Consider the following 19,868-nt stretch of genomic DNA (forward strand, 5'->3'; position numbering starts at 1 on the left):
TTAAAGAAGAGTAGGCAAATAAATTTCATATGTTCACCATGTGACCTCTTCTCATTAATAGAACAAGCAAAAGGTTCCCCAACAGTGCTCCATTTTCACACAAAAAATAAGCAAGTGCTCTGTTATAGGCTTGCCGGGCATCAGCACTGGGTCTTTACAAGTCCCTCCATTTCTGAACATGGGCAAATATCTTCAGGGAGTTAATACAGATATGTGCAACTGTTTTAAAGTTATAATTTTGTAAAAATTGAAGTGTTTTAACATTTAAATACAACTGATAATTTGTGCTGCTATAGTGAACAGATACTGTTCCAGTCACAGGTCCCCGTTGAGCAAGGGTTAAATCTTACCGATTAAACTTTGATGTCAAAATGACAACTGTTGCTTTATTACCCTCATATCCCCTCCTATCCTAAAAGGTTTATCCTTATGTTAGAGACAACAGCACTGCAAAAGACATCAAAACTTTCTTGATAGCACACAAGAGTCAATGTTCCCTCAAGGGTGCAATATCTTACAGACAGAAGTGGAGATTTATTAATTTGTCTTCCCATTAAAAGAGAAAACCACACAAACCACCCAGAGAGTGCCCTGGCATTTATAATCTAAAAGGGAGGAAAGATTACTTTCGCAAAGACCCTTCTGGAAATAACAGCTTACAAATATTCCTAATAAAACACAAGATGTCTGGAGGGCAGATGAATTAATGAATTTCCTATTGATCAGAGGACAATTGGTCAATGCAACTCCCCTCCTCCACCCCGCCCAGACACACACAATATATTTGCCTTCCCCCCTCCTCTCCATGTCCCCTTCTGTGTCCCCTAGCCCCAGGAAAACAGAACAGAGCTGCAGCTGCTTTGGAGCTGTGCCCATGCCAATCGACCAGAGGGCTGCAGCTGAACAATGCACAGAGCGCCCAGGTCCTTCCACCACCCCTCAGAGTAGGGCACTGATTTGGAGCTTCTCCACTGCCAGCACTGAAACTTAATCACTTTTGAGACTTACACTCTCTTTCAAATTTGGCTAAGGTTGGCCAGCAGGTTGAAAACCTTATTACATGCAGACAGATAGCATGATCATTCAAACTTAATTTACTGAGGAAATCAGTCTAATAGATATAATAGTGAAAAATACAGCAGGTATATTGACGACATGGTGCCATGTTTCTGTTCTGTGTGAAGCTGTTGTGACTGTAGAGTTCAAACAGGAAAAAAAAAGAGAAGCGGGAAAGAAAACAAATATTTCTTTTTCAGTGCCACTGCACAGATGGAGCAAGTTCAAAAATTACCTGCAGGTCTTAACTTTGGAAACATTTTTAATTTCTTTTAATCTTTATTTATAGTCTGACCTGCTACAGATAGCTTCCTTGTAATGTAAACGCCATGCTGCAGACTACAGGACTTGCAAGCCCGACCTGGAGTTCAGATATTTTTGCTTAAAGTCCCAAGGGAAGGGAGAAGAATCTTCATATAATCAAAGACAGTGAGTTTGCAGCCTCTAGCCTATCTTTTGAGAATTACTTTTCTTTCTTGCTTTTGTTATAAATACCCTTTTTTAATTCCTTTCCATGATGACATATTCTTTCATGGCTTATTCTTTCCCTGCTTTGTTTAGTCTTCAAATCTCACATCACAGCATAAAGGAAAAATGGATAATCAAGCATTACCCAACAGAAGGCAGCCTCCTTGGGAGCCATTAAGTAAACATCAGAGTAGGACATTTATCATTTCTTCACACTGGGTTTTATTGCATTTATGTTGATGCAGTCCTTGACAATATATATTTAAAAAAAACCAAAAACAATAAAATGCATAAATTGGCTGCATATGCACAGAGTTGTCTTGTTAAAACTGTGCTGGGCTGACTGCACTTGTTTGGTGGTACTAACACCCACTCTGTGGAAGATGACATATGGCATTTGGCTAAAGGCAAACCTCGTCTCTTTCTGCAGACAATGGCAAGGGTTTTTAGTGCTGACAGCAGGCATTCTGATGGAGATGCTAGAGTTTACATATTGGGAATCTCAGCTGTGTCACACATTTTCTTTTGAGTTTATCAGGAAACAGTTTACAAATTTGGACAAAGAACACAACGTGAAATAAAAACACTAATTTTTGCCCTTCCTGCCTTTGTTAACCCTTCAGCAGACTTTACCTTTTGCTGCTTACAAGGCATCACTTAGCTCCTTCCTACCCTGAAGTCTGATTCTGCTATCCGCACATGTTCTATCCTTCAGAAGATGCTTCAGGCCTGCCATACAGAATACTCTCTTACTCACACTCTTTTACTAGCCTGGATATTCGTAGTCTGGCTTCCAACAACTCCTGGATTGCCTGGCATGTGATACAGGCTTTACCAGTAAAGCCTCCGACCAACTGGCTCTCCAAGCAGCTGCCCGCAGACCTTATGGGAGGTTGAGCTGGCAGATCCTGCCTCCTCTTAGCAAGACCAAGAGAATGTGTCCAAAAGAATCTGTCCAAGATGCCTGAGCCCTCTGCTGTGGCACAGGACTTCCCCAAAGCTTGTAGTGATGAAGACACTCCTTTTCCACTTCTAGTATATGGGAAACTCCAGCAGCAAGAACATTTGCTTCTTAATCATGCCTTGACTTCATAGACTCTTGAACCCAAGTCTTCCTGGCATTCATCTACCAATATACGGTCCTACTAATCCAATACAAATTTTTCTGGTTTATCAGCTAAACATCTTCACACTGGAACTAAATTTTCTTAGACTCTCATCCTTTTGCTGCTCTCTCTTTGTAAATCTTTCATTTCTGCACTAGGATCCTCCCCACAATTGAATTTCAATCTAATGGAAATTTCCATAATGCAAATACTACATAATTTTGTTTTTAACACTGAAAAGTGCAATTCTAAATAACAGTCACATTAATGCCTCATTAGGACAGCTGAAAAAATAATGGATGTTTAATAGGTTACAGTCAAGGTATCTTTTCTTCAAAGAATCTTTACAAATACTATGTACTTTATATTGATGCAGTTAGGTCTTCTATGTCACAGTTTTACGTGGATAAAAAATGAACAGCTTTACCTTTCATGTGGCATTTTCCCCTTCAATTTCAATATCACAGTAAAATGTTTACAGCATTTCCAAACATGCTTCATTTTTAAACTTTTCAAAAATCCCTTACCATTTCTGTACCCTTGTTCTGAACTTAAGGAAGTACCTTAGATGCAGTTCCTTGCAGTAAGTACCTTGCATGCAAAACATGTGCAAGTGAGTTCTGCTGCAAGAGAACCTCCCTCCTTCTATTTGAACAGCTTATACTTAAGATAAAATTTCTTCTTAAAAGCTATTGTAGACTGACAGCCAAGATGGTGAGTTCTGTCAGGCAGGCTAAAAACACACAGACACGCAATAGTATCTGAGGAAAAATTCAACTTTTAAGCAATTTCATTGCTTTCATGTTCTGCACCCAAAATCTTACCCAGTCACTATTACTGCATTAGTCCAGGCTCCCAGAATGTTCAGGCTGGTGGATGTTAGTAAGTTGTGTTTTGTTCTGGAGTTGGTCCAGGAAAGCAATATTTACCCTTAAAATACAACAAAAAATGAATAATGATTGAAAGCATCTGAGGAGTTCACAAACTTGAAATTCAGTGGCTTTCCCTATTCTCAGTTCAATACCTATCTTCCTATGTTTTTCAAGCCTGTGCTGCAAAACCATGGACAGGCATGAGATAAGGTGGATTTCATTTTCAGTTCACTGGATGCTTCCTTATTCTGTGATCAGTCCTTTGTGATTAAAAGGCATGCCTTGGCTGCTGTGAGAAATGCACCAAAATTCTCCATAGAAAGACAACTTGCATACCATCACCCACCTCATTAGGAAGATTAGCTCTTTTGACAATTCACCCTAGGTAGAATTTCAGTGTTCAGTACAGAAGAAGAGTTTCTAGAAATACTGCTTTCCTAATGCAAATGAAAAAACCCACTTCAGCTTGTTCTAACAAACACAATTCATGTAGCTGACAACTTTTCCTACCATCCAGCTCTGAAATCCACTCTAGCATTTTCTTGTACTGCTCTATCAACCCAGAAAGCATGCAGCAATGCAAATACACTTTTCCTCAACCTGCTTTAAGTATTTTCAAACCTTCTGAAAACTATGCCTTTTTTCCTCCTCTATTAATGTTTAGGATTGACACACATGCTTAGACATGACTGTTGTTTCAATGTTTTACAATGCTATTGGTGAGGACGATGTAAAATGCAAGATACTGGGTTATTTCTATCTAGGGACATGAGATGGACTGAATCGAAAATCCTTCATTAACTTCTAAGGTAATTATCTCGATATCTTTCCTAGAGAAAAAAGAAAAAAAAGAAATGAAAATGGCATGAAGAGTGGCTGCCTACAAAAGTAATTTATTTTTTTTTATATTTCCCTAATGATATAAAAAAGGAAACAAATGGTGATTTTATTTTTGAGCCTGGGCATTGTTTCTTTCTGCCAGCCAAAACCAAAGCTGAGAATACATCTGTGCTTCAAGATAATGGAAAGTCAGGTAAGTGACAGGTGTGCAAGCTTAGAACCACTGAGCACAGAGAGGGCATGGTGGTGGGGCATAGCCTGGGGCACGAAGCAGTACAGTTGCAGAAGGCCTTGAGACACTGCAGCTTTCATCTGTATCAACATCAAATCCCACACTTAGCTTTGCCTGTTAAACTTGGTGACAGTCAGCCACAAAATGTGGCATGGAGAAAGCAGCTCATTCTAAACCAAGGTAAAAATAAATAAACAAACACATAGATAAATAAATACTTCCCCAGCTGAAACCACTGTACTAGTAGTTACCCATGAAACTACTAATAGTTTCTACTCTATGCAATATTCAACACTGATAGGATAAATAAAGTCAAAATGGCACTATGGGTCATACTGCATTACAGTAAGCAGTTTTAATGATGGATATTAGTGGCTCATTTGAAGGCAAAGTTAAGCCAGAGCTAAGGTCTGGGATCCTTATTGCAATTGCTTTCTAACGCACGAATGCTTGCAATTTTGAGACACTTTCCACATAGGAATTCAATTAAAGTGTGCTCTGCATTTTTGCATCATACCTCCTTTGTTCATCTTGACGTGCTCTCATCCTGTCTTCCTCTTCCTGCTTTTGTTTAATTTCCATTAATTCAGCCTGGGAATGATAAAAGTGAAACAAACAAACAACAAACTTACTTTTAATTAACATACCTATGTTGCAAACCCAATTAATTCCACATGGTGCTAACTTCAGCTAGAGCCACTTGTCATTCCCAGAACTTTTCTCAACAGCGTTTTATTTAAGTGACAGCACTATGTTAAAAACCTAGCTAACTTTTCTGTTCTGCATTGCACAGCATGAGTTTTGTTTGTGTGTTTAAAAACTGGGAATTAACAGGATTCAGACATTTACAGTCCTACATTTAAAGGGGTAAGATAGACACAAGCCTGCTTCCCTTGCCCCAGCCCACATATTTGCATTACCCTGTGGGTCCAAGGGGGAAGACAGCCAACATCATCCAGCAGGAGCAGACACAGCTGTCATGCCTGTAGGGTATGAAGGAGACATGCCCTTCACCTCCTGCCTCCATGGAACACAAGGAGAAGATGGGAATAGGGGTGTGTCACCTCCATCTCTCTGGGGCTCTCCAAAGACTGAGGTAAACAGCAAATAGAACCTGAGCTGTGACAATGGTATGAGGCTCAACAAGGCTCAGTGCCGCGTCCTGCTCTTGGGCCACAACACCCCCATGCAACGCTACAGGTCTGGGGAAGAATGGCTGGAAAGCTGCCGGGTGGAAAAGGACCTGGGGGTGCTGACTGATGACTGAATGTGATCCAGCTTGTGCCCAGGCAGCTAAAAAGGGCAACAGCATCCTGGCCTGTATCAGCAACAGTCTGGCCAGCAGGGCCAGGGCAGTGATCATCCCCCTGTACTGGCACTGGTGAGGCTGCACCTCCTGTGTTCAGTTCTGGGCCCCACACTACAAGAGAGACATTGAGGTGCTGGAGCTGGTCCAGAGAAGGTCAATGGAGCTGGTGAATGTTCTGGAGAACAAGTTTTATGAGGGATGGCTGAGGGAACTGGGGTTCTTTAGTCTGGAGAAAAGGAGGCTCAGGGGGACGTTATTGCTCTCTGCAGCTACCTGAAAGTAGGATGGAGTGGGGTGCGGGTTGGTCTCTTCTCCCAGGTAACAAGTGATAGGACAAGAGGCAACGGCCTCAAGCTGCACCAGGGGAGGTTCAGACTGAAATTAGTAAAATTTTCTTCACTGAGAGGGTGCTCAGGCATTGGAACAGGCTGCCAGGGAAGTGGTGGAGTCACTGTCCCTGGAAGTGTTCAAAAACTGTGTAGATTAGGCCCTTAGTGACATGGTTTAGTGGTGGACTTGGCAGTTCTGGGGTAATGGTTGGACTTGATGGTCTTTAAGCTCGTTTCCAAACTAGCTGATTCTATGATTCTGTTAGGTTGGTGAAACAGCGTGCAAGCTCCCAGCATTGCAGCAGCTTGCCATTCTTACATTACCTAATATTAAGGTATACAATGTCAAAGGTAATTCTTTTCAGAGGAGAGTTTCCTTATGCAATTTTAGTCAGAACTGCGAAGTAATGTCATACAGCTTATATGATTCTGCTTTGCATATGTGCTTGTTTGTCTAACACTTGCTCTCTACAGTGCACCCAAGAACTGAAGTTGCAGATTTTTCTGCAAAGAAAATTTGGCTTGCAGGGTGAGAGGGAAGGGATAGGAACAGACCCATCTTTCATATTTTCCATAGCAACTGAGCAGCAGTAGGAATAGAAACTAAAATAAAAATTATGCGGTTAGAGAAAAGCTTCAATAACTGAATGGAACCACAAAAGTTAAAAAAAAATAAAAATCAATTCAAGTTCCATTAAATAAAAACTATGCAATAGATGTATGAAGAAAATCAATATCTGTGAATGTGTTGTGTATCAACATTTGTCTAGCCCCCTAAAAGAAGAAACAGGATTAAGAAATAAAAAAGCCAACCTTAATTTTCACTGTTTTAAATAACTATTCAACCTGAAAATTAAAACCCAGTATCTGACTTTCCAATATGCTGAGTCCTCTCTTGGAGTAATGTTCTGAAATATATGGTGTGTATATGATGCGGTGTTCAAAGCATACTGAAAATTTCTAAATCAAGCAATACATACTAAAACCTGCTCTGAGAAAAAAAGGCAGGGGGAGAACTTACAATACCTACACATTTTATAGCTATACTGTGCTAGGGGGTACACACAAGACAGAATTCACAATTACTTCAATAAATATTAGTTTCAAGTGGAAATGAGCCAACATATACCTGAGGGACAATTATTGGAGCAGTTAAAATACATATTATTTACAATAGATTTGTAAGTAGTGCATGACTCGGCGCAATAGGCAGCAGCAGCTATGAAGGCAAGGAGCACTTGGAACCGTGTGCCAAGCAAGAGCAGCCTTAGAAACAGCCAACACCTTCTTAGCAATGTGTCAAATTGGTAAAGACTCTAAAGCTCTATAAATCCTTTAAAACAAACCTTCATAAAGAAGGGGCATGCTAATTGACATCTGCAGTTTTTTTCTCTATGGAAGAATCAAGAATACAACAGCTACTAGCCTTACACCCATCAGGACTAGCTTTCAAAAATATTTCCTCTGTACAGGTCCTGATGGTAAGCGTACATCTGATGGGAAAGCCTCATTTTCCCCTCACCTTTTGTTTCCAGAATCCTGGTTCCTAGAATACTATGAAATGAGGACAGTTGTCCCAAACATTTAAAGAAAGATACATCCATGAGAGGGGTTTCTCCAGCTCTAGTAGCTCACTGTGTGAAATTTGTTGTGTTTGTTTGCTGCTACTGGGGAAGCAGTTTAACATTAATTTGGATGTTAGTAACAGCAGAGGCATAGCAAGAGGCTCAGTATTTGCTAATATGTTTTCAAATTATTTGCTAATACGATTTTCAAATGCTGCCTTCCCTGTACTTGCACAGTCACACTTAGAGCAAGGCAGATAGCAGCACAGTGCCATCACTTTCTGTAGTGAACTTTATGTGGACATGGTACTCAAATCTATGCCAGAGGGACTACAGTGGTGCAGACACATTACAGGCAATATGTGCTACATATGCAGAAAGTGGAGCTCAGACTTGCAGTTACAGCATGCCTGCTTTTTAGACAACTCAAAACTCTTCATTTAGGTGGTTAGCAAGGGAGCAGAGAAGAACATAGACTTAAAAGCAAAACTGAGAGCTTCCACATCCCCTTTTGGGAAGGCAGAGTACGTGGACCTCAATTCTTTAGAAAAAAAAAAAAAAATTATTCAGAGTCTGAGATCACCATAGAATCATAGAATCATAGAATAGTTAAGGTTGGAAAGGACCTTAAGATCATCTAGTTCCAACCCCCCTGCCATGGGCAGGGACACCTTACACTAAATCATATCACCCAAGGCCTTGTCCAACCTGCTGTTCAACACTGACAGGGATGGAGCATTCACAACCTCCCAGGGCAACCCATTCCAGTGCCTCACCACACTAACAGGAAAGAATTTCCTCCTTATATCCAATCTACACTTCCCCTGTTTAAGTTTTAACCCGTTACCCCTTGTCCTGTCACTACAGTCTCTAATGAAGAGTCCCTCCCCAACATCCCCATAGCCCCCCTTCAGATACTGGAAGGCTGCTATGAGGTCTCCATGCAGCCTTCTCTTCTCCGGCTGAACAGCCCCAACTTTCTCAGCCTGTCTTCATACAGGAGGTGCTCCAGTCCCCTGATCATCCTCGTGGCCCTTCTCTGGACTTGTTCCAACAATTCCATGTCCTTTTTCTGTTGAGGACACCAGAACTGCACACAACACTCCAGGTGAGGTCTCACAAGAGCAGAGTAGAGGGGCAGGATCACCTCCTTCGACCTGCTGGTCACGCTCCTTCTGATGCAGCCCAGGATATGGTTGGCTTTCTGGGCTGCGAGCGCACACTGAAGCTGGCCCATGTTCATTTTCTCATCAACCAACACCCCCAAGTCCTTCTCCACAGGGCTGCTCTGAATCTCTTCTCTGCCCAGCCTGTATCTGTGCCTGGGATTGCTCCGACCCAGGTGTAGGACCTTGCACTTGTCATGGTTAAACTTCATGAGGTTGGCATCAGCCCACCTCACAAGCGTGTCAAGGTCCCTCTGGATGGCATTCCTTCCCTCCAGCGTATCAACCGAACCACACAGCTTGGTGTTATCGGCAAACTTCCTGAAGGCGCACTCAATCCCACTGTCCATGTCAGCAACGAAGATGTTAAACAAGATCGGTCCCAACACCAATCCCTGAGGGACACCACTCGTTACTGGTCTCCAGCCAGACATTGAGCCATTAACCACAACTGTTTGTGTGCAGCCATCCAGCCAGTTCTTTATCCACCAAGTGGTCCATTCATCAAATTGATGTCTTCTCCAATTTAGAGACAAGGATGTCGTGTGGGACAGTGTCGAACGCTTTGCACAAGTCCAGGTAGATGACATCAGCTGCTCTACCCCTGTCCATCAGTTCTGCAGCCCCATCATAGAAGGCCACCAAATTGGTCAGGCAGGATTTCCCCTCAGTGAAGCCATGCTGGCTGTCACCAAGCACCTTCTTGTTTTTCATGTGCCTTAGCATGCCTTCCAGGAGAATCTGCTCCAAGATTTTGCCAGGCACAGAGGTGAGACTGACTGGTCTGTAATTCCCCGGGTCATCCATATTCCCCTTCTTGAAAATGGGGGTTATATTTCCCTTTTTCCAGTCATTGGGAACTTCACCTGACTGCCATGATTTCTCAAATATGATGGCCAGTGGCTTCGCAACTTCATTCACCAGCTCCTCCAGGACCCGCAGATGGATCTCACCAGGTCCCATGGACTTGTGCACATTCAGGTTTTTAAGATGGTCTCGTACCAGCTCCTCTCCTACCGAGGCAGAGAAGTCATTCAGAACCTCAGCCTTCTCCACATCCTGTGTAGCCAGTTCTCCCGACAGCTTCCTGAGGGGGCCTACATTCTCCCTAGTCTGTTTTTTATTTGCTATGTACTTGTAGAATCCCTTCCTCTTATCCTTAATACCCCTAGCTAAGTTTAATTCTAACTGGGCCTTATCTTTCCTAACCTGGTCCCTAGCTTCCAATCGAGGAACCTCCTGGATTGCTTGTGCGGGGCCATACTGTCATTCCAACAGATGTCAGGGTGGTTGAAGTCACCCATGAGAACAAGGGCCTGTGAGCGTGAGGCTTTTCCTATCTGTCTATAGAGTGCTTCATCCGCAGGTTCTCCTTGATCAGGCGGTCTGTAACAGATCCCCACAGTAATGTCTCCCATAGCTATATTCCCTTTAACCCTGACCCACAAGCTCTCTGTTAACTGCTCACCTGTCCCCAGACAGAGTTCCATACTCTCCAGCCTATCCCTAACATAAAGGGCAACTCCCCCTCCCCGCCTGCCAGGCCTGTCCTTCCTAAAGAGCCTGTAACCTTCCATTCCAACACTCCAGTCATAGGAGCCACCCCATCATGTTTCTGCAATGCCTATTATATCATACCCCCATAGATGTGCCCACATCTCTAATTCCTCTTGTTTGTTCCCCATGCTATGGGTGTTTGTATAGAGGCATCTGAGCCGAGCTCCAAATGAAGCCGGCTCATTGGCTGGAGCGGCTGGGATACCTCTACATTGCTCTGAGTCAGGTGCTGGCAACTGACTGGGTGTGTTGGGATGGAATGATGCCCCCTTCACCCAACACATCTAGTTTAAAGTCTCCTTGACCAGTCTGGCAAGCCTCCTACCAAAACTGTTCTTTCCCTTCTTTATCAGACCAGCTCCACCAGCCCCCACTAGACCTGGCCTACAAACTTGGGTCCCGTGTTCAAGGCACCCAAACCCCTATGACACCACCCTTTTAACCATTTATTAACCTGGCCAGTCCTCCTAGCTTTTTTTAGGTCCTCCCCTGTATCCTGGAGGATGAATGATATTCAGAATATCATAAGATTACTTCTGCCTGAAAGAGAGGGAATTGGTTTCTTTAGCCTATGAAATCAGGTGGCATGGTCAAAAAACTTCTCTGCACAATTTTTCAGATGGAGAGGTGAACAAAGCCAGTCATCCAGATGTAGATAGCCTTGAGCCCAGAAGGTAATTGCCCTGTCCCTGTCCAAATTTTACAGCTTGGTTCATCTCTCTCACAGTATTTGAAAACAGTGACTGAATCACCTTTGCTAAAGAGAAGCTTTGTGCGTAGGCTACAAGTAATCAATGTATTTAATTGGTTTCACAGCATGCAAAAATGATACAATATGCAAACTGTTAATGTATAATTACCTTCCTCCGTTGTTCTTGCTTCATTTCCTCTAATCTTCTGGTTTCATCCTCTCGAAGAGCTTGCTTATACATACGGCTTCTCATCTATTGTTCAACAAAGAATATGAACATATTGGTGTGGGGAGAAGGGGGACAAATTTCCAAATCTTATTCCCAAATTGTTATACAGGTATTTAAGATAAAAGAACCAGTTGAATGATTACAGTTATTTAAAAAATAGATTAGTCTCAAGACTAGAATTTAAATAAGAAGTGGTTTAAAGTCTCTTGGTCATTTGGTTTGGCTCAATGTCCACTTCCACATCACAACCTGGTAGCCAGAGCACACACTACTTGGTGTCCCAGTGGCAGGGATAAACATGCCCTGAGCAGTCAGAAAGCACAATCAGGAAATCTGATAGCTAGATGGGGTATTCTGGGAAGAAAGAAAACATTACCAAGCTAACAAAGCAGAATGGAGGCCTGGTAACAGAGAGGAATTATTTGTGGAGGTAGGGCAACAGAAACTGAGAAATCAAAACTGTATTATTTGTGGGACAGCCAAGAGAACTGAAAATACGAACTACACATCACGAATAATGCATTCAACTGTGTAGTAGTTTTTCAGTACAATAACTAACCCTGGTCTTTCACAAGTTGTAGTTAGCAAAGAGCCAGCCTACCATTAAGATCTTATAGGATCCTTAGGATCTTTTACATAGGAACTTATACTGTAAAGTCTTTGATCAGGCACATAGTGTAGCACACTAAATAATGAGCCAGTACACTTTAATACAAGAAGTGTGCAGGTTTGACTTTGGTGAGGAATTTGTTGCAGGCCCACACAATGTTCTCGAAATTTGATATATGCATGCAGACTGACACCATTAAAACAACAGGCACATAATTTGCTAAAAAGACTGAAAAGAGAAAGCAATTATTAATAGCTCAATTTTGAGCTGGGAGAAGTTGTTACATGTGTCCAGGGAGACTCATTCTAGGTCCAATATTATTCATTACTCTCTGTAATGTCTTGGAGAATTGTGTGAAGTGTGTGTTAATCAAGTTGGAAGACAGTAAAAATCTACACAGGATTGGTAACACTTTGAAAGACAGGATTAAAATTAATTATGGGCTTGATTAAATAAGCAGGCCAGAGAAGTCACCAATGACAGAGTCACTCCAAAGTAGTTAAATTTGTTCACGTACATCAAGTAATATTTAACACTAATATTTGAATTGTGTGCTAAATGAATACAACTACCAAAGAAATTATGTGAGTGAAAAAAAATCAACTTTACATTGCCCCAAACTTTTTTCTAACATAAATTTTAAATTTAAAAAATCATACATTTATCCACCACCACTCTTTTAGCATGCATGTCAGGCGCTTCCTAAGCTTAACACATTTCACTATTTCAAATATGTTGCTCCTGAATCTTTTAATTACTCTAGGCAAAGGACAGGTCCATGATAACATCAAAATTAGAGTTCAGGTTTTCCACTGGTTTAGCATTTTGGTAGTACACCAAGTCTATTTAGATAACAACTCATTGGTTATGTGCTTCAGGTTCCTCACACAGAGCACAGAGGCTGCCTGTAAGCCTACAGACTGTACCTCATCCAAGCTGGTTGGGAAGACATTTTGCTAACTATGTTGCTGCATTATAAGCAAGTCACGTATTGATCAACAAAGCTATAGAAATGCTGTCATTAAAAAGACATGTATAATATCAGCTAGTATTAAAGAACATTACAGATAAAAGATGTATATTATTTGCTTTGATACTAGTAAATCCAAAAATGAATTATGGTATGTAATTTGGCATAACTTATTAAAAAACCTTTCAAAACTGATATGACAAAGGCACATATAGGTAAGTGAAGTAGAAGGCAAAGACTGCAAGTAGGACCTGTACACATGAAAGAATTCAGTGTTCTCTCAGGCATTCACCCCCTTCTGTAAAGATATGAAGACACCAGAATACTGAAGTCCAAGTCAGTCCTGAGGACATGAGCTTGGTTGTCTTTGCGATTCAACGTTCACACCATATGAAAGGCTGCAGATCTGGGTCTCCCCTACCAAAGGACAAGCTCCCCAGTGTTCAATGTTGGATTCTTCAAGAGGTAAGTAGAAGTGGTTTCAAGACATATTTTCTCCCTTCCCGTAATCCTTCATCTTACTTGTACACCCAGGATTACAAAGGCAGTCTGAAAGCCACTCCCTTTGCAATTGACATTCTGCCAAACAATGCTGGGCAGAGATTGGCTCCTTCAGACTGTGTATCTGCCCACACATGCTAAAATTTCTTTAGGGTTCTTAGAGACACAAAATGACCTGAGAAATCAAAGTGAGAAAGAATAATTTTTCTATCACCTTCCCTTTTCATGCAATGAAAAGCAGGAAGCAACAGTAGAGGCAAGACAGATCTGTCATATATAATGCCTGCAGCCATCTCTGTACCAGGAGGATCTTGTGCATTTCCAAAGCTTCTTACAAAATATGGAGGTAAAGCTTTCTTTCTCTTTAGTCTGCTGTTGGTTCTGTTCAAACCTGTTCAAGGTTGAATGCTACTGAGGGCTACTCAGATTGGATAATTCCAAGTTTCTGCTGACTAAGGACTATTGCTTGTAACAACAATTTCTGTCCACTTGGCTGCCTGCTCTTTGTCTTTCCCCCAGTTATGAACCTCCTAAAGGAGAAATACTTCTGTCTCAGGCTTAATATCCATCACTGGAAGCTTTTACATTAGGAGGAAAGTGGTTTAGACATGAAGAGACTAATCATACGTGGAAAAGCCTTTCTGAGGCAATTAGAATAATGAAACTTAAGCAGTACTTTATCTACTTCCTAGTTACATTGATACTTAAAAGGTTCATTCAAACTGGGACAAAGTCCCCAAGCAGTCTATGGAATCACTTTTTGGATGCATGAGGAATAAGCTTCTCTTCTGACTAGAAGTTAAGCATCTGCTGACATGAACTAGTTGAGATTTCATAAAAGCTTGCCACCAATGGATGGGTACAGAGCACATTTAAGATTCTGATCTGACCTTAGAATATAAATCTGGTTCTCATTTACCAAAGAGAGGTCTGTGAATAATAAAGGCAGTCCCCTAATATGTAGGATACTGTCAGTGTGTAAGAAACAATGTAGACAATCTCATTCACCCAGAAAGAGCCCTTGGCACTTGCTGAGTTCTGTCTAGGCAATTAAGCTCAATTAGAATATTCTAATATTACACTATTGACAGCACCTGGAAAGCTGATAGAAAATATAGCACATGCCATGATTTTTCTTACCCATGCTGTAGATTCTGCACCATGATTAGCAATCTGACAGGAATCACTCTTTGGCAAACCCACGTCCAATCTGTTCAATAATTCATTGGTTTTGCTATGAAGAAATCCAATCCAAATAGAATCGTTAGTGTTTCCATAAAAATAAATACAGTTTTTTATTCCACCCTTGGAATCTAGCCTAGACATTTTATCGTGTGCCAGCTTAAAAACACCACAGGTGGAACAGAAGGTTACGGAGACAGGCAGAATGAAATGGGACAGAGGGTAAGAGGCTATATTATGGATAAGACATTTGCTGGGAGTACGTTTTAAGCAAACAATTCTTGTTATTTGCATATTTATGGTTTACAGTGGCTACGCTTTCTTTCATCATTGTAAAGCATCTAAAACACAGACTCACATACTATTGGACTTCACCAGGATGCAACTGCTTCACTGAATTGTTGCAAATCCTTCAACCAGATCTGTAAATCTCAGATAAGTTATTTAAAAGATTATTTTAAGGATATTTCCTTTATGCTTAATACAATGCAAACTTACAGCAGATTTCTTAATTAACCAGAGAGACTGAAGCATTTTGTAGCACTGAAAAAAAAATGCCTGCCTTTAGTTGAAGCAGAATTGCACAACTAAACAGGATTTTCACAGTAGCATTGCTTTGTTCACAGTTTTAATCAAGTACAGTTAAATAAAGTCACTAGCAGAAACAAAACCAAACATCAAGAATAGGAGTTTCAGTGCCATGATCAGGAACCAGTTTGCAAAACTGCAATCCCAGGCATATCTATTCAAGTCTTTGCTCACTCAAAGCAATAGAATTAGAGGAAAGAGGAAACTTTATTTCTATATACAGCTTTGGAAAGCATGAAGGTACTGAAGTGAGAGCAGAAAGAGTGCTTCAAAAGGCATTGAACACAAAGATTTATTCTGCTAGCAGCACAATCAGCTAACTCTGGCAGTGGGAGAAGATGTTGCTACCAATGATAGCTGCTTAACCTTGGAGAAAAAGACTTGGCCTATGAGTGATGCTGACTAACTGCTGAAACAGACTACCAAGTGTGCTTTTTTCTTTCACCCTCTGATCTCAAATGGTGCGTAGATGCATTTTTGGAAAATGTCCTGCTGGTCAGTGGGTGACTTTCACTTGAGAAGTCGGGAAAAACAACAGGAACCCACAAGTTCTCCGCTACTCTACACAACACAAAACCATGTTACCACTTCAGGTACAGTACTTGATCAGGCTGTAGCAAGTCATGCTTTTAAAGTCTCAGCATTCCCAGTTCACTCCCTTTTTTTCCACTACCTGGACCTCAGCCAACTCACAATACAGAAAGAATCAAGTGAAGCATAAGATTCGTTATATACAAAGTATATCAAAGTTAAATAAATTAATAGTCCTCTTAACCAAACATAAAGTTCATATGTTTTTTACATGAAAGATGAGTGTTTAAGTACTGAGATTGCACAGAACAATTCTGGGAACTTGAGGTTTTACATCGCAGATTTTGTGTTGCTCTACCTATGCTAAAATAATTTATTTCTGCACCAGAAAGAGTCAGAACTCCTACAGAAAGTCTGGATATATTTGAGAAGGTTGAAGCTCTGCAAAGAAATATCTGGCAACTTAGAGGTATACCTGGATGTTCTAATTCCTTATGGATGGCAAAAGAATGACATGGGGTATGTGGGAGTTCTCATTTGTGTAAAAAGAGGTAGAAGCTTAAGACACTGCATTTTCCAGGTCAGCACATGGATAGATGAAAAACTAACTCAGTTTCAGTATTAGAAAAGATGATTACAAGAGCAGAAGCAAATAAAATTTCTCTGCAAGATTGTGCATTGCCTTTGAATACAGAAAACACCCTACTATGCCAATTAAGTAATACGTTAGTAAAGTGTCCCTGTTACAAGAAAAGGACTCAGGTTTCTAAACCTGACTAAAGGTGAACTCAGTCAAGTCAGTCATATACGTTAATTCCTTGTGTAGCATCTCTATAGAAACCTAGCAATGCATCTGGAGTTGTCAGACTATCAAAATATTGTCTGAATAGTGTCTTTCATAATATTAAACCTATAATCGTAACAATGCAGAGCATAGCATAAGCCATGCTGCAGGAAAAAGAGGAAGTCAGAGATGACAGTCCAATTAATGTTCCAGAGAGGAAAGCATTATCTCCAGAAGGAAATCAGCATATCAATGTGTCCATAGGTGTTCTGCATTCAAAGAGTTGGAGCAACATCTTGCTTGCTTGCTAAAACTTCAAGGGCTAATCAAAGATGCTAATTAAATATGTTCCTCTAAACTGATTAATATTAAGGAAAGAAGAGCATGAGCTAGAGAAATTAATTTGAAAACAGCAGAATCCTGATACCCTTCAAAACTAGCTAGGCAAAAGGAGACCCAAAATTTAGACAAAGAAGATGGCAGCATCCTAACAGGCTGCTGACCTGAGCTCTGATTACACTTAAGCTTCAGGCTGACAGGAAGAGAGCCATTCAGAAATATTGGTTAAGGTGGAGCAATCTTATGGTCTTTTGTCTTCTCGGTAGCCCTGTTTCCCATCACACCATTGGGAACAAGCCTTTTGCTCTGCTAAGTAAAATAGGCTACTCCCATACTAATACATTTAATAGCACCCAGCAATGCTTTTAGCATGGAAACTCAGCCATCTATATTGTGGTAACAGTTCCTGGAATAGTTTTGACCTATTTCAAACAGCACTTTCCCAAATAACTCCTGGATGCTGTTCAGGAATGAGGATCAACCACAATTAATTCCCAGCAGGCACTTTGGATGCAACTGCCCCAATTTAGGGGTGGATTCATCCTTAGGGACATGAATAAGGACATGGGCTCAGGCTCCAGCATCTTCTTCCACCAGAGTTGCACAACACTGCTTGCTAAGTAGTGCATACAATTTGAGATTTTATTCCTCTCAGTACAAAGATGTAAAGAAAATATTTTTTTCTGCCTACACATAAAGTTCTTGGGTTTAAGGCTGTTTTACAGACTAACATTAAAAATGCATCAATTAAAAGGGCTTCTTGTAATATTCATTATTCCTTCCCAATGACACAAGTGGCAGTTAATTCTTTTGCTTAAATTGATGGATATTGAAATGCCAGGATACAGAAAAATATACCGGCCTTTATGCCAGTGCTTTTGAAAATAAAAGCAGCACAGTACTGTTGCATATATCATAAATCTATTTATTTCTCTTGACAATTTTTTAAAGATAATGGCCACACTTATTAATACTGAACACAAGACAGCTCCTTGTTTTCTCAAGCTGCAGGATCTCCAGCAATTCTACTCTAATGAATGTCCGCAAGCATGATAAGAGCTATTCAGAAACAATAATAATAAGTAGAAATAAAGAATCCCAAGTCAGGTAAATCATTATAGCAGTTTCAGACAACATGAGTAGCTGCTAAAACAATAGAAGTAGTATCTAGTGCTGAATAACACAGACACATCAGCTTCCAAATTCATTGTCAGTAAGCAATACTAAAGTGATACATCATAATTTTCTTCCAATTCAGCTGAAAAACTAAGAACCACACATAATGCATACATAATGTTAGTTTCACATATCTGCCCAGAAGTTTCATGGTGGCTTTGAAACAATAGCAGACCTCCCACCCCTGCCCCCCCCCCAAAAAAAACAAAAAACAAAAAAGAAAAAAAACCCAAACTGAATTTCATTCAAGACGCATCTTTTTGCAGCACCAGCAAACATATCTACACTTCTCCACACTTCAACATATTCAATTGGCCAAACATAACAACTTCCTCAAATTTTGCAGGAATTTACCTCAGCTGCTTAACACTACTAAAGCCTACTCAAAAGAAAAGCTACCCTTCATTTCAGTAAGCTCCATGGTTACTGTGTTCTTACTGATGCCCTTGTTCCTTCCTCAGGAAGAGTTCTGCCTCGTGAATTGCCATACACATCCTGATCAGGCATTTGCTATGTACTACAGCCAGCCTGGCTAGTAGTAGGGCCATTGGTTCTCCTCTGCCTAACAAAATCAAATGTTAAAATAAAAGAAATTCCTGAAGTCAATGCAAAGATTGATGAGATTGTGATCCATTTATGCAGTTTTCCCATAGATTCTGATTTGGGAAATGGAGAAAGAGACTTCAGAGGGAGGTATGCTTGGGATTTTCACTAATGAAAATCATTTGTTGAAGTGGGAAATGAAGCTGGGGAGTCCATAATACTATTTGCAAAAATAATCCCACAAAAGGTACGTATTTCAAAATTAAGCCATTAAGAAAGTTGCAAGTAGCCTGAGTGGGGACACCAATGATTTTTGATGGCATACAGTTACACATTCCTCCTATCATATCCCATCTTTGCTGAGATGTATCACAGCAACAAGTTTGCAAGTTTTATATAAATTAGAAGGCTACAAGCGAATGCCCTGTTTTCCATAGCTGGGCCATGACAAGGGGCAAGGTTGTAAAGACATCTTCGTCTTTCAGCAAGAAACATGCCTTCAACTCTACATGGATTCTAGTTTACTTGTACCTTAACTTGAATCTATGCCTGCAGGACAGAGTCCAGTTTTCAATAAGAATTAAAAAACAGACATCAGCCATGTGAAAAGTTGCCAGTGTGAACTAATGTCCATTCTTTGTGTGCATGTGAGTGGGGGATTCATCTTTTGCTGGAAGCTATAAGGTAAAAAATTACAATATGACATAATTAATCCATTAAATTCCTGTATGATGTTGATGGCTTTTCAGCAATGCCCTTCACTGGGAAGAAAGGCCATCCTCTGGGTATTTAGTTCACTTGCTTTCCAATAAAAATCCTTCCAATAGCCACATACCAAGTTGAATGCAGCATTCATGGACTTCAGTGGGAGTAAAGCACAGGCATAGTCAGGAGGACTTGGACATATCTAATTATAGAGATCAAAACTGTGCTGTCTTTAGCTGGTAGGCTTTCTTGTCTGCGAGTTCTTGAGCATTTGTTCCTGTTCTTGGGGATAAGAACAAAAAAATGTGGCACTAGTTCATTTCAGGTATAAAGCTTCAAGAAAGTACAAAAATAGGTTAAAAAAAAATTCTCAGCAGAATTATTTTTGTCACTTCTTACCCACACCCAAAACTAACCTTTCCTGTCAACCAACTTGCTTTTTTTTTTTCCCTGGCTGAGTGAAATAATACAGCTAGGCTATTCTTTCCTCCCACCAACTGATCCAGTATTCTTCAATGT

At 40.6% G+C, this 19,868-nt stretch overlaps 1 protein-coding gene across 5 annotated transcripts in view; it reads right to left on the reverse strand.

Moving 5' to 3' along the window:
- The window catches only part of EPSTI1 (epithelial stromal interaction 1), a 61,862-nt gene that overhangs the window by 13,373 nt on the left and 28,621 nt on the right, over positions 1–19,868 (reverse strand). For all 5 annotated transcript variants that reach the window (XM_061457296.1, XM_061457294.1, XM_061457295.1 and 2 more), the window contains 4 exons: positions 14,642–14,735; positions 11,361–11,444; positions 5,092–5,165; positions 3,455–3,560 (listed from right to left, as the gene is read on the reverse strand). In XM_061457296.1, coding sequence (XP_061313280.1) covers positions 3,473–3,560; positions 5,092–5,165; positions 11,361–11,444; positions 14,642–14,735 — 340 coding nt within the window. In that variant the 3' untranslated portion in view covers positions 3,455–3,472. The remainder of the gene's footprint in view (positions 1–3,454; positions 3,561–5,091; positions 5,166–11,360; positions 11,445–14,641; positions 14,736–19,868) is intronic.

This window comes from Pezoporus flaviventris, unplaced genomic scaffold, assembly GCF_033815535.1.
Source record: "Pezoporus flaviventris isolate CSIRO_AGI_PZ_B2104156 unplaced genomic scaffold, CSIRO_AGI_Pfla_v1 ptg000025l, whole genome shotgun sequence".
Classification (NCBI taxonomy): Eukaryota; Metazoa; Chordata; class Aves; order Psittaciformes; family Psittacidae; genus Pezoporus; species Pezoporus flaviventris.